Source organism: Carettochelys insculpta, chromosome 5, assembly GCF_033958435.1.
Source record: "Carettochelys insculpta isolate YL-2023 chromosome 5, ASM3395843v1, whole genome shotgun sequence".
In the NCBI taxonomy this organism is placed as follows: Eukaryota; Metazoa; Chordata; order Testudines; family Carettochelyidae; genus Carettochelys; species Carettochelys insculpta.
Genome location: NC_134141.1, coordinates 127,113,745 through 127,126,823, shown reverse-complemented (window position 1 = coordinate 127,126,823; position 13,079 = coordinate 127,113,745). Strand labels below are relative to the sequence as shown.

Here is a 13,079-nt window from a genome sequence, read left to right as displayed (position 1 = left end):
GGAGCCCAGTGAGTCACACTCCCCGCGCTAGGGGCCACGGGCGGGCCGGGGCCAGACTTGCGCTTCGCTGCTGGCGGGCGCCCTGCTCATGGGCACGCGGCCGGACGGGCCCCGGAAACGCGCCCGGCGGCTGCGCCAGCCCCTGCAGTGACCCCGCGGGGTCCCTCGCCCGCGTGGCCGGGCCCGGCTGCTCATCCGACGGGCCGGGCAGCCCGGAGGCACCACCTGCGCTGATGGTCCCCCTGCGCCCGGGCGTCCGGCTGCACAGAACCGTCACGTTGGACGGGGCCCGGCCCCGGGACTCCCCCCTCCATCTCTGGGCGCCGTCACAGCCCGCACTCCTCCTGCTCAGCCCCGGCGCCGGGTCTGGGCCACACGCCGCGGCCTGACGCTCGGCCCCTCGCAGCGGAGGCTGCGCCGTGGGGAGCCCCAGCGGCGAAAGCTGGAGGGAGGGCGCCGTGGTTTGAGCGTTGGCCGCGCAGCCGGGGTGGGAGCTCAGTCCCTGTGGGGCTGGGCCTTGAGCGGGGCAGGGGGGGCCGACCCTGCTACCCCGCGGCTCTCGGAGAGGTGTCTCCGCGGGGGTGCGCCTGAGTCCTTCCGCCGCCGCCCTCCTGCGCTCTGCGGGCGGGGAGCCGAGGCGCACGGCCAGCGGGGGTCCCAGGAGCCCGGCACTCGCTGCTCCCGGGGCGGGGCTGGTGCACGCAGGGGTTCGCGGTGCCCCCGAGAGGTCCGCAGCCCAGGCGCCTGCTACGGGCCCGAGGCGCAGAGCACGTGTCCCCGGGGCGCGGCCCGTCGCTGGGACCCACCCCGGGGTTATCGAGTCCGTCACCTCCGGGACTGATGCGCCAGTCCAGGCGCCGGTCGGCTGATAAGCGGCAGCTCGGGGCGGAGCGCCCCCGCCGCCCGGCCAACTGGGACGCAGCCGGAGGGCGGCTATCCTGGGGCGCCCGACCGCTCTGCCCCCGCTAGCCCTGATCGGCTCGCCGGCACCTGTAACAACCTACTACCGCTGCACCCCGGGACGCGCCCCAGTGACACGGGCGCAGCAGGGCGCCGGCGGGCAGGAGATGCGGACACAGATCCGCCCTCCGGCAGCCCCGGTCCCGGCTACGGCGCCAGGTGCCTGCCCCGCCCCCCGGCTGCCGACGCCCCCCCCCGGCAGGTCTGGGGGTTCCGCCATGTGGCCTGATTTGGGCCGGGGACACCGAGAGACCCTCCCCGCCCCTTAGGGGTTACGCCCTCCCCTCGCCCCTGCGGGGAGGGAGGCGCCCCGGGGAGCCCGGCGCGGCGCTGCGCTGCAGGGTGCCAGGGACCCGGACACACGAGGGCAGCCCAGAGCTCCAGGAAAAGCAGCTGTTTATTGCCCGGCCGCGCTGGCGCTGGGAGCAGCCGAGGGGAAACCTCCCTCGGCCGCCTTCGGTTCCGCTCCTTGGCTCCCCCCGAGCCGCGCCCCGCAGCTCCGCTCCCCCGGCAAAGCCCCCACCCAGCCGGCCACGGCGCCACGGCACGGCAGAGGGAGCGCCTGGCCGCGAGCAGACAGACACACACACACAGACAGACGGACAGACACACAGACAGACCCCGCCCCGCGCCCTCCCAGGGCCTGGCGGATGTCCTCTTTGGTACCAGAGCTTGGAAACGCGACGCGGCCCCGCCCCGCCCGACCCACTCCGGGCCCGGGCGCCCCTTCGCCGGCCGCAGGGAGCGTCCTTCCCGGCAGCCCGGGGTCGGCTCCGCCCAGCGGCAGGAGGGTGCGGGGGGCGCGAGGCAGGGCCGAGCCGGACTCGGGCTCGGGCTCCGGCCGGCGCGCAGTGAGGTAGACGTGAGGTTGGAGCTGCCCGGTCCCGGCTCTGGTCCCGTGGCGGGGGGCGCTCCGAGGTGCGGCGGGGCCCTGCCTTCTGCGGGGGCCCTGTGCCCGGGACCCGACGGGAGGCGAGGCGCCCCAGCTGGCGGGGGGCCGGGGGCCGGGGGGGCTGCTCCTAGCCAGGCTCCGGGGAGGGGGGCTCCCAGCAGGGACCAGGGACGCCTCCCACCGGCCCAGGGCTGCCCCAGCCCCCTGGGGTGCGGACGGGGACACTGCTGGCTGCTCCCCTCCCCGCCAGGGAGCGCGCAGTGGGGAGCTCTGGGGGACGGGGGGGGAGGGCGCACAGCCCCACCCATGTCCCCCACCTCCCCCGTGGGGGCGGCGAGCGCCAGCAACCCCCCCCCCCCCGCTGCTGAGCACGTGCAGCCCCGAACAGCCGCCTTGCCCCCCGCCAGCTACATCCTCCGGTTTCCAGCTTCAGCAGGGACCCTGCGCCTCCAGCGGCCCCACGTGCTGGGCCCCTCTCTGTGCTCCCCACAACCCCAGAGCTGGGGTGGCCCCTAGCCCTGCAGAGCTGAGGCCAGGCCATGGGGGCAGGGCTGGGATGGGGGAAGGGAGCTGTCTGGATTTTTAAGGGGGCCATTTCCTCGGAAAAGCCCCTTTCTGTTGTCACTTTTCCGCATTCCCCACGGGCGAGTTCCCAGCCTGGCGGCTGCAGTGTCACCCCGAGGCCATGCCCCTGCCACTGCCCATGGCCTGGAGGGCGCAGGCCGGGAGTGGGAGAGGAAGTGGCTGTTTAGCGCCAGGGTCATGCGTGTGGGTAGGTGCTGGGCCCACCAGGGGCTGCCGAGACCCAGAGCTGGGCACCTGGGAAGGGGCTCTGAGGGCGCCCTGCTTCCAGACCCTGACCTGGCCGGGCTCTGCAAGGTGGAGCTGGTGTGAGGCCTGGACTAGAACAGCACAACCCCAGCCCTGAGTGCACTGCCTGGGGCCAGGGCAGGAACCACAGATGCCGTCCTGTCCTGGCCAGGCTTGGTGCCCCAGCATGGGGCTCCCACCGCCCCGCCCTGGGCTCTGTGGCACAGCCTGGGGCCCATCACCCACTTCAACCCAGGAATCTGCCTCACACCTTCCTGTCCAGCTCACCTGCATCCCCCTCCCCCACAGGGGAGCCTGGGGTACAGGTGGGGAGTCCTGGGGACAACGCAAGTCCTGAGGGGCATCGTCAGAGTGCGGGTTGTGTCTGCCAAGCCCCATGGGCAGGGAGTGTGTGTGCAACGGGCTGGTACCATATGTGAGCATGTAACACAGTGGGTATTGTGTGTGTGTCGCGGGCACTGTACCATCTGAGTGTGTAATGGGACAGGTACCACATGTGAGCATGTAACCAGTGGGTATTGTGTGTGTGTCGCGGGCACTGTACCATGTGAGTGTGTAATGGGACAGGTACCACGTGAGCATGTAACACAGTGGGTATTGTGTGCGTGTAGTGGGCACTGTACCACATGTGAGTGTGTAACACAGTGGGTATTGTGTGCGTGTAGCAGGCACTGTACCATGTAAGTGTGCAATGGGACAGGTACCACATCTGAGTGTGTAACACAGTGGGTATTATGTGCATGCAGTGGGCACTGTACCACATGTGTGTGTAACAGGGCAGGTACCACATGTGAGTGTGTAACACTGGGTATTATGTGCATGTAGTGGGCACTGTACCACAGGTGAGTGTGTAACACAGCAGGTACCACATGTGAGCGTGTAACTGGACAGGTGCCACATGTGAGTGTGCAATGGGGAGGGTGCCACCATTGTGTAATGGGCCAGTGCCACATGAGTGCACCAGGGCCAGTACCATACAGGGACCGGTACAATGCATGAGCTCGTCATGGGGGCCAGGTACCACTTGTGAGTGCGTAACAGGCTGGTGCCACGTGCATAATGGGCCAGGTCCCATGGAAGCCTGTGTGCCGGGCACGGGCACCGCGGGCAGCAGGGAAGGTGCTTGGGGTCACAATGAAATATGTCCCAGATGGGCGTGGGACACACACACAGTGTGTAGCAGAGGGAGGCCATTGCATGTGTGTGCTGGGGGCATGTGGTGGGTATGTCAGAGCGAGAGCAGATGTACATGCAAATCTCTCTGCCCCACTCAGTGGCTTGGCATCAACAGGTGAGCAGCCGGAGTCCCCCCATGGCTCAGGGCAGCCCAGGCAGAGCCCCACACCCTACAGCACAAGGCAGCCAGACCCCCACTGCCAGCCCAGGGCAGCCAGTCACCCCACAGCAGCTGGGAAGAGCCCTGCAGGCCAGGGCAGCCGGATAGAGTCCCACATCTCAGGGCACCTCCATGGGTTCCTAGGGCTGGGGCATGTGGTGGGCACCCCAGACCTGTCGGGCTGCGGGGGCCGGTGGGATGGGGCAGGGTCCCTCGGTGTCTCTCTCTCCCTCCCTCACGGCGAGGCGCTGGCGGGAGTGTGACTGTGCGAGGACGACAGCAGCTGGTTGTGGGAGGTTGCTGGGCTGGACCGGCCATGGGAGCTCCCGCCGCTGTGGCTGCCAGGCGCCCCAGGGACAAGGGGCCTGCGGGCAAACAGAACACCTGTGGGAGCAGAGACACCGGGTGACCCAGCACGTCCGCAAGGGCACCACAGAGCCCATGGCAGGAGACCAGGCATGGCCCTGACCCACACCCTGGGGACCTGGCACATCCTCCTTGTCCCCCCGACACTCTCCAGCTCTACCCGAGATCCCCCCGCTCCCAGGGGCCCTCTGCACTGGCCCCGGCTCCCGGGCCCACGCTCGGCCCTGCGTGTCCACCACCAGCTCTGGCTCTCATCACACGCTGGTTTTGCGCTGCCCATTCAGCAACGCACACCCTGCCGGACCCCCGTCACTGCCGACCGCCAAGTGAGAACCCAGCCCCTTCCCGCACCCATGTCCCAGCCAGGCCCTCCCCTCCTCCCACATTCCCACCCTCCTCTGCAGCCCCATCACTGGCTTCCTGCTCCTCCGTTTCCTGCCCCGCAACTGTGGGGCCCAGTGGGGGTGTCGGGCTGGGGACTCCAGGCGGGGGGAGGCGAAGCCCAGTACAGACACAGGGCTGACCTGATGCAGGGAATATGGCGCAGCTGTCTAACCCAGGGCGGCTCAGCGTGGCATCTGAGCCACAGCAGGAAGGCGCACAGAAAGGGGCAGGCTCCGAGGCCTTCCCAGCTGGCTCCACAGGGTCCCTCAGCCCCAGGGGTCGGCTCACAGGCCACAGGGACCAGCACTGCGCTGCTCCGAGGCTGCTGTGCCGCGAAAGGGGTCACCATCAGGGCGTGGACGGGGCAGGCTCCCTGCTGCCCCCCAACTTTCCAGGCCGCCCCCTTGGCTCTGCACCCAGGCCCAGCGTCTGGCAGTGGGGGAGGTTCAGGGACCTTCAAGCAAGGGGCTGTGTCCCTGCCCAGCCAGGCGAACAGCCATCACTGGACCTGCCCTCCGTGCGCTGAGCTGGTGCCTTTGGTGAACCCAGCTGCACTGTTGGCCTCCCTGCCCCCCGCCCCCCCCCATCAGGGAGTTCCCCAGGGTTGTGTTCGCAGTCCTGCCTGCCCTCTGGCTTAAACCTGCTGCCTGTTAATTCATTGCTTCCCATGTGCTGTGAAGGGGCGAGGGCGTACTATGGCCCTCACTCAGCAAAAGCCTTCACAGAATCGCAGACTCCCAGGGCGGGGAGGGACCTCAGGTGGTCATTGTGTCCAGCCCCTGCCCAAAGCAGGACCAACCCCAATGAAGTCATCCCAGCCAGGACCTCCTAGAGCCGGGACTTAAAAACCTCTAGGGACGGAGAATCCCCCACCTCTCTCGGCAACGCATCCCAGTGCTTCACCACCCGCCTGGGGAAAGAGTTTTTCCTAATATCCAACCTACTCCTTCCCCTCTGTAACTTCAGACCATCGCTCCTTGTTCTGCCGTCCGACACCACTGAGAACAGCCTCTCCCCATCCTCTTTAGAGCCCCCTTCAGGAAGCTGAAGGCTGCTGTCAAGCTGGGCAGCGCTAGCCTTCCAGCACGTGTAGCGTGCCCATCACTGTGGCGTCTGGGTGCGCTGGCCTGGTTTCGCTTAAAGGCAGGAGATCTTACAGTGAGAGTCACCCCTCTGCAGAGGTGCTGCTGCCCCTTGGGATGCCAGTGATGTCTGGGGCATGTAGCCCTTATGCCAGCCCCCTGCCACCAGAGCTGCCCTGCCCTGCTGCTCCCAACGCCTGCCAGTGCTGAACTGACTGTGGCTCCCCAGGGCAATCGCCAGCTCTCCCCCCGGCCGCCGCCTCCCCGGCTTGCTGGGCCCCGCCACTTCATCACCATGGATTTTCTAGTACAGACATCCAAGTGAAGGAAGGGCCCGTGGCTGGGCAGTGGCTATAACGTATTGGATTTCCTGGCCGCAATTATCCGGGCCGAGCGGCCCTTCTATTTACCTGTGTAGACAACTCCATTTATTTCTATTGACATGTTGATGCTGCTAATGCCGCTGGTGGACAGATTCAATGCAGCCTCCTGTCTGTCATCTGGGGAAGGAAATACCGAGATGAGCAGGACAAGCCAGAAGCAGAAACGGTGGGGCGAGGCAGCTGGCTGAGCTGAGGGGCCACCTCCCCCCTCACCTCTCTGCCTTGGCACTGGGTCCAGCTGTGCTGGAATGGAGGTGGGATCTCACAGGGCCCTGCCACTGCCCCAGTGCCTTGGAGGGGGGGCCTATGGGCACCACTCGGGCACACAGGCACGTGGCGCCGCCTCACCCAGTAATGGCCAGGTGTCACCGGGCGACGGTGCCAGGGCTGGACAGTGGCGTCCCATGAGCATCGCTGGTGGGGCGCAGGAGGGCTCCTCACAGCCTGCCCCTGCCCAGCCATCTCTCCCGCTCTGCTTTCCATGTGTACTCTGCTCTCTGGCCACCCATGGTATCGGTCTGCCTGCCAGGCAGCCACCTCCTGATGCCCTCCTGCCCTGCCTAGAGCCCAGCCATTCCTCCCACGTGCTCCCTATCCCATCTATATGTCCCCTTCTCATCTGTCCATCTGTCCATCCAGCCGTCCCCTCTGCCTACCTCCCCAGCCATTCCTCCCACCTGCTCCCTATCCCATCTATATGTCCCCTTCTCATCTGTCCATCTGTCCATCCAGCCGTCCCCTCTGCCTACCCCCGCAGACATTCCTCCCACGTGCTCACTAACCCCGCACCCCTCTAGCCACAGACCGGGAGAAGACGTCTATGGAACTTGAACGTTTGTCTCTTCCTCCAGCGGAAGGTGGTGAAATCAAAGACCTCCCTAACTCGGTCATTCTGCCCCCGCCCACCCACCTGTCACTGCCCTCTCACTGCCTGTCTCATCACTCCCCTCCCACACACCCCTCTGTCCACACGCAGCCAGCCAGTCTCCTCTCTGACCCCTCTGGGGTTCGGATGTGCTCTGGATGGTGGGGCATGTGATCCCCCCATCCTGCACTGTCCCTCTGCTCCAGAGGGGCGTGCTCGCAGGCTGCCTTTAGCCCTGGGAGGGGAGCAGGCCATGCCCAGGGCTGCTAACCCCTCGCCCCCTGAGGCTGTTACATTCCAGGAGCCTCTGAAAGTCTGGCCTGTTTCCCAGCCCAGTACAGGCCCAGACGCCCCAAAGCAGCTGAGCGGCGTGGCTGGGACTTGGTGACCAGGGTCTGGCTGAATTTATCCCACGCAGGGAAGGGCTGGATTCTGTCCCTCCCCAGCTGCGCTCCCTCCTATCTCCCCCAGCTGCATGTCCAGTCCCCTGCCCTAGCGGAGCCAGGAGCACATGGCAGGAACAGCACATCTCACGGAGGCCACAAGGCGGCAGAATGGAGCAACCCTGCCAGGACTCCGGGCCTCACACGCTGGTTGTTAACATGCCTTGACACCAGGCAGGGCTGCTGGCTCACACTGAGGGCACGTCTACACTAGGAAATTAGGTCGAATTTTCTAGCCTCCGATTTTGCACAGTCGAGGGCGCACGTCCACATTGGCACCGAACGTCGATGGAGGGTGTCCCCACTGGTGTTGTCAGCTTCCACTTTGTCAGCAACGCACTGTGGGTTCCTCTCCTCGTGTCTGACAGGACAAAAATGTGCTACGGGTGCATCTGGGTGTGTGTCGTCAGCCTCCCATCGCGCACCTCTCCTCCCCTTCCCTTTGGACAGCAATGGCAAAAAGGGTTTTCGCACCACTTTTTCACTGGGCATCCGTGCAGAGGCGAGTGCAAGGCTGCCATGGCCCTGTCCAGCTTCATACTGTCGTGGAAGCGTTGTGAGCACGTCACACGTCACGCCGTGGTACGTGCAGAGCCTGAGCAGCAGTGAGAGCGAAGAAAGCTCTGCGGAGGACACAGACGTACGTGAATGTGAGCCGCCAAGAGCAGGAATGGGGAGATGCTGGTGCGCTTGATGCTTTGGTCACAGTGGCGTGTGAGTTCTGGTGCTGCGAAACGAGCTCAGCCTGGTGGGACCACGATGCTCTGCAGCTGTGGGATGCTCAGCAGAGGCTCCAGAACGTCTGCCCGCGTGAGACCCTGGTGACGTTAGGGGTTTTAAGAAGAATGTGCAAATCGCTGTTGTTTGCACCAGATCTCGTCCCAAGTGGGCCCGGTGAGGTGTCTCTTGGAAGACGGAGAGTGACTGAATGCGTGTACAGCTCGTAGGTGGGTATCGTTTTTCTATGGGGAGCGGTGGGTGTTGGCTCTGGGCGGGTATTTGAAATGTTCGTTTCTGGGAGCCCAGAGCAGGAGGCGTGGCAGCCCGGTGTGAGAGCCTTCCTGCTCCTGTGACGCTGTACTTGACAACTGACCGTACCAGATTCCAATCACCACCTGAGAGGTCTGGCTGTGAGGTGTCGCCCAGAAGAGAGGTGATGGCAAATATCCTAAAAAGGACTTGGGCAGGTGACCTGCTCATGGGACAGGCTCCAACTCAGCCCTGCTCCGCACAGGGAGAACAATGGGATTCCCTCCACATGGGTCCTGAGGTTCCTCCGTCTTTGTTTTCACTCCAGCTCGTCCCTTGGGGAGCAGCTCTGCTATGAGCTGGGCCCGGGAGGGAAGGTCGCTGACCCGTCCTTACAAGGACGGACTCCAGAGACTTGTAAGCTCCCAGCAATTCCACCGCTGCTGCCAGCCGGCACCGAGAGCTTTGTGATCGGGGTGTGTGATGTGATTGCTGGAGCACTTTCACGCTCACCCTCCTCTGTCTTTCTTTTGTTAATAACCCTTTAGATTTTAGATTCTAAAGGATTGGCCCAGCGCACTTTTTGGGTAAGATCTGAGGTACACATTGACCTGGGGATGTGGCTGGTCCTTTGGGACAGGAAGAACCTGTTTGGATTTGGTGCGATTGGTTTTCATATCCTCTCACCTGTGTGCGGAGGGGACGGGCTATGGCACAAGGGGGGCTGCAGTGTCTGAGGGAATTGCTGGTGTGACTTCTTGCTGGCCAGTGTGGTGACAGCCGTGCTCGGTGTGACTGGGTCAGTGCCTTATAGTGGAGGACCCCCAGTCTGGGGCTGTCAGTAGCCCTGTTTGAAGCAGTTTGCCCTGATTTGGCCCTCTCAGCTGTGCCCAGAAAAATGTCTAATGTTACAGCCACTTTCATGGAACTTCGCAAATCGCTTCCCCCCACCCTGCAGCGCAGCAATATCAAAATAAGACCTGCTCTGACAGTTCAGAAGTGAGTGGAAATAGCTCTGTGGAAGCTTGCAATGCCAGACAGCTACTGGGACCTCTGCCCCAAGACAAAGCTCCTTGTATACCGTGCAGTGGTTGTACCAACGTTGCCGTATACATATGAAACCTGGATAACATACAAGCATCATCTGAAGGCACTTGAAGAATATCATCAATGCTGCCTCAGGAGAATCTTATATGTCTCTTAAGAGGGCAGGTGCATGAACACCAGTGTCCTGGAAGAGTCGGATAACCAGCATTGAAGCCATTATTATTCACCAACAACTTCATTGGACTGGTCACGTGGTTGGGATGTCTGATCAGTGCTTCCTGAAACAGATTCTGTTTTCCAAGTTGGAGGAAGGGCAGTGGAGAGGGCTAATCCATGAGGGGGTGGCGCAGCTGGAGAGGCCCTGCCGCAGTGCATACGAGGACAGGCAGAGAAAAGTGAAGAGCGTCAAACACTGCCCCCAACCCCTCCGCAAGCTACCAACACCTGCCTCTTCTGTGATAAGCTCTGCACTTCCAGAATCGGGCTGATCAGCCATCAACAGGCTCACAAATAGAGTGACGTGAAGACGTCCTACTTGTTATCGAGGGACTGCCAAGAAGGAGAAGTGGGCAATCAATTTGGAGTGGACAGATCTACAGTGGGGGGGTGCTGATTCAGGCAGCCAAGGCAATCCATACCCTTCTGCTATGAAAGACAGTGACTCTGGAAATGTGCAGGACACAGTGGATGGTTTTGCCGGGGTGGGGTTCCTAGACTGTGGTGGGGGGATAGATGGAACGCACACCCTTGTCTCGGCGCCTGGCCCCATTGCCAGCGTACATAAACCGATGGTGTTGGACGCATTGGTGGATCGCAAGGGTAATTCCTCTGACATCAGCGTGGGATGGTCGGGAAAGGTGCGTGACGTACGCATCTTTAGGAACTCTGGTCTCCTCAGAAAGCTGCAGAATGGAACTTTCTTCCCAGACCAGAAAATAACCGTTGGAGATGTGGAGATACCAGTAGTGATGCTGGAAGATCCAGTGTACCTCTTGCTCCCTTCGCTCATGAAACCATCCACGGGTAGCCTGGACCTGAGAAAGGAGCCGTTCAGCTATAGGCTGAGTGTAATATGATGGGTGTTCGGGGCACAGTTAAAGGAACCAGCCCAGGGTATATTTTGCTTAAATCTGGGCCATTTACAGCCCAGGCTGGGATTTCCTTCTCACTAAGACAAATCAAACCAGACACAAAAGTACCTCTGCCAGCCCCACTGGCCAGCCAAAAGCCACACAACCAAACCCACAGATTCTCTAGCTGCTACAAAAGCCCAGACCAACAGCCTTGTATTTTCAGGTGAGAGGGTTAATATTTCATCAACTCCATACAAATTCTTCTGGACCCTAAAGGGTCCAGCCACAGTCCCAGGTCAATATCTGCTTGGATCTTACCCAAATCACCACACGTTCCAGTCCTTCAGAATCTAAAATCTAAAGGTTTATTAACAAAGAAGGAAAGAACAGGGTGTGAGAGAAAAAGTGTTAAAGTGATACATTACATACGTAAATTACAGCTATTGGTGCACGCCAGCAATGCTATATGCTCAATTCTTGAAAGTCTTTGTAGGCACATCTTCATGAGGGATGGGCCCCTCAGTCCAGACAAGCTTAGTTCATGGGGACTGAAAGAACAAAGATTGTTCCTACCAGGGCCCATCCTACAGGTTTTCATGGGGAGAGAAAATTCCTTTCTTCTCCCATAGGTCATGGGTTACCACCTGACCAGGTGGGCTCCTGTGGCACAAGGCCGTTGGATACATTCCAGGTGACAGTCCCAAAGGCGACAGCCCCAAATGCCTGAGATGTGTATTGGATGTCTGGGCATCTGTGCCTTTGTTTAGCCCGTCACCCCGGCCGGGGGAGGAGACCACGCCTCCCATTGTGTACTCTTGGTTCTAAAACATTTCTAATACAGCCGTAGAGCCAATATCTATAACTTCACATGCAAACACGGCACAGATATGCAAGCAACACAAACAGACTCAGGGCATTACCAGCTTTCATTAGACACCTCATTTGGCTCACCTGGCACAAAGTTCGGTGCCAATCACATACACACATGGCATCCATATTCAATTTAAAATCCAGTAACGTCACACTGAGCAAGTGCAAAAGGGTGGTAGAATGTACATTTGGCCATTTAAAAGCCAGGTTCAGGAGCCTCATGTCTTGGTTAAACCTCAGTGGGGGCACTGTTGCCCTCATGGTGGCAGCCTGCTGCGTGCTCCATAACTTACGTCAGAGTAAGGGAGAAATTTTCATGCCAGGCTGGAGGGCTAAGGCGAATGACCTGGCCAGTAATTATGAGCAGCCAGACATCAGGGCGATGAAGAGAGCACAGAGAGAGGCTCTGCTGATCAGGGAGTCTTTGGCATGTCTCTTGCTGTCTCGTAGGTCCTGAATGATGTGTGCTGGCTTGTAAAGCCTGTAAACTCCCCGGCCCTGTGGAACACATGCGATAAAGACACTGTTTTTGGGAGCTTAAGCCGTTTTATTCAGGGGACGGTAAAGGAGTTCATGGCAAGGGCATTGGTGGTGGGTAAGCAAGGGCACTTTGCCATCTGGATGTCAGCCTTCTTCATTCAGAAAGAGTTCTGGGCGTGGAACGCGAGGCTGCCCTCGACTTTCCCCGCTGCATCCTGGGGTGCCAGTGTGGGGAAGTTAGGGAACACAGTGAAGAGGGCATGTGGTTCAGTATGGGCTGCAGTGGGGTTCTGTGCTCCTGTACCAGGCACTGAAGGAGCTGTGTTTGCCGCCTCCTCAGCTGCAGCATCTCCCTCGCGGTCTCCAATTCACACTGTCTGAGCTCTCTCCTCGCCTCACGATCTGCTCTCCTTTCCTACCCATTCAGCCCACTTCTCCTCCAGCGTGTTTCTCCTCCATGCATTTAACTGTGCCCTCTCTGGGTGGGTGGCTTCCATGTGCTCTATGAACTAATCTTCCTGTGTTTGTTTTCTTCTGTGGATGTGTGTCAGTTGGTCAAAGAGCCCGCTGCTGAGCACACTGCAACAACGCGTGTGAGGGCCACACAATCAGGAAATGCATTTACAGTCGATAAGTTTAACAACACACAAAGGATTTTCAGGAAAGAACTTCTGTGGAACACAATAGGGATGTATTCTGTGCAAGGACAAACAAATTTTGTGTTTTTTTTAAGGGTCCTCTGTGCAGCAGGAAGTACACAGAGATCGCAGGGGGACCTGCTCCACTTGCTTTGCTTCCAGCCATGGTACAGCACGGACTGGGGCTTGCTTTCAAGCTTGTGGTTGCAAAGGCCATTTCTGTAGCTGTGCATGCTGCAAGTGGATGTGAGGAGGGGCCTGTGGCAGCAGCGGTCACCCTGTGCTGCTTCTGCTTTGCAGAGGAACTGAGTCTTTCCCTTCCCCCAGAGGCCCAGGGAAAGGCGGCACGGAGGTGGGGGTAAGCATGGCACTGTGGCTTGTGCTATCAGAGAGTTGTGTCTCTCACAGACACCATGTGCTTCTAGTCTCTGCTCTGCTGGGACAGAAAACGTTTCCGTTC

At 60.9% G+C, this 13,079-nt stretch overlaps 1 protein-coding gene across 3 annotated transcripts in view; it reads right to left on the bottom strand.

The window, feature by feature from the left end:
• Nucleotides 1-1,339: 1,339 nt before the first annotated feature.
• Nucleotides 1,340-13,079, bottom strand: part of ARID3C (AT-rich interaction domain 3C) — a 104,730-nt gene continuing 92,990 nt past the window's right edge. For all 3 annotated transcript variants that reach the window (XM_074995863.1, XM_074995861.1, XM_074995862.1), the window contains exons 7-8: nt 6,262-6,351; nt 1,340-4,403 (exon numbers count right to left, since the gene is read on the bottom strand). In XM_074995863.1, the coding sequence (XP_074851964.1) occupies nt 4,255-4,403; nt 6,262-6,351 (239 nt within the window). In that variant the 3' untranslated portion in view covers nt 1,340-4,254. The remainder of the gene's footprint in view (nt 4,404-6,261; nt 6,352-13,079) is intronic.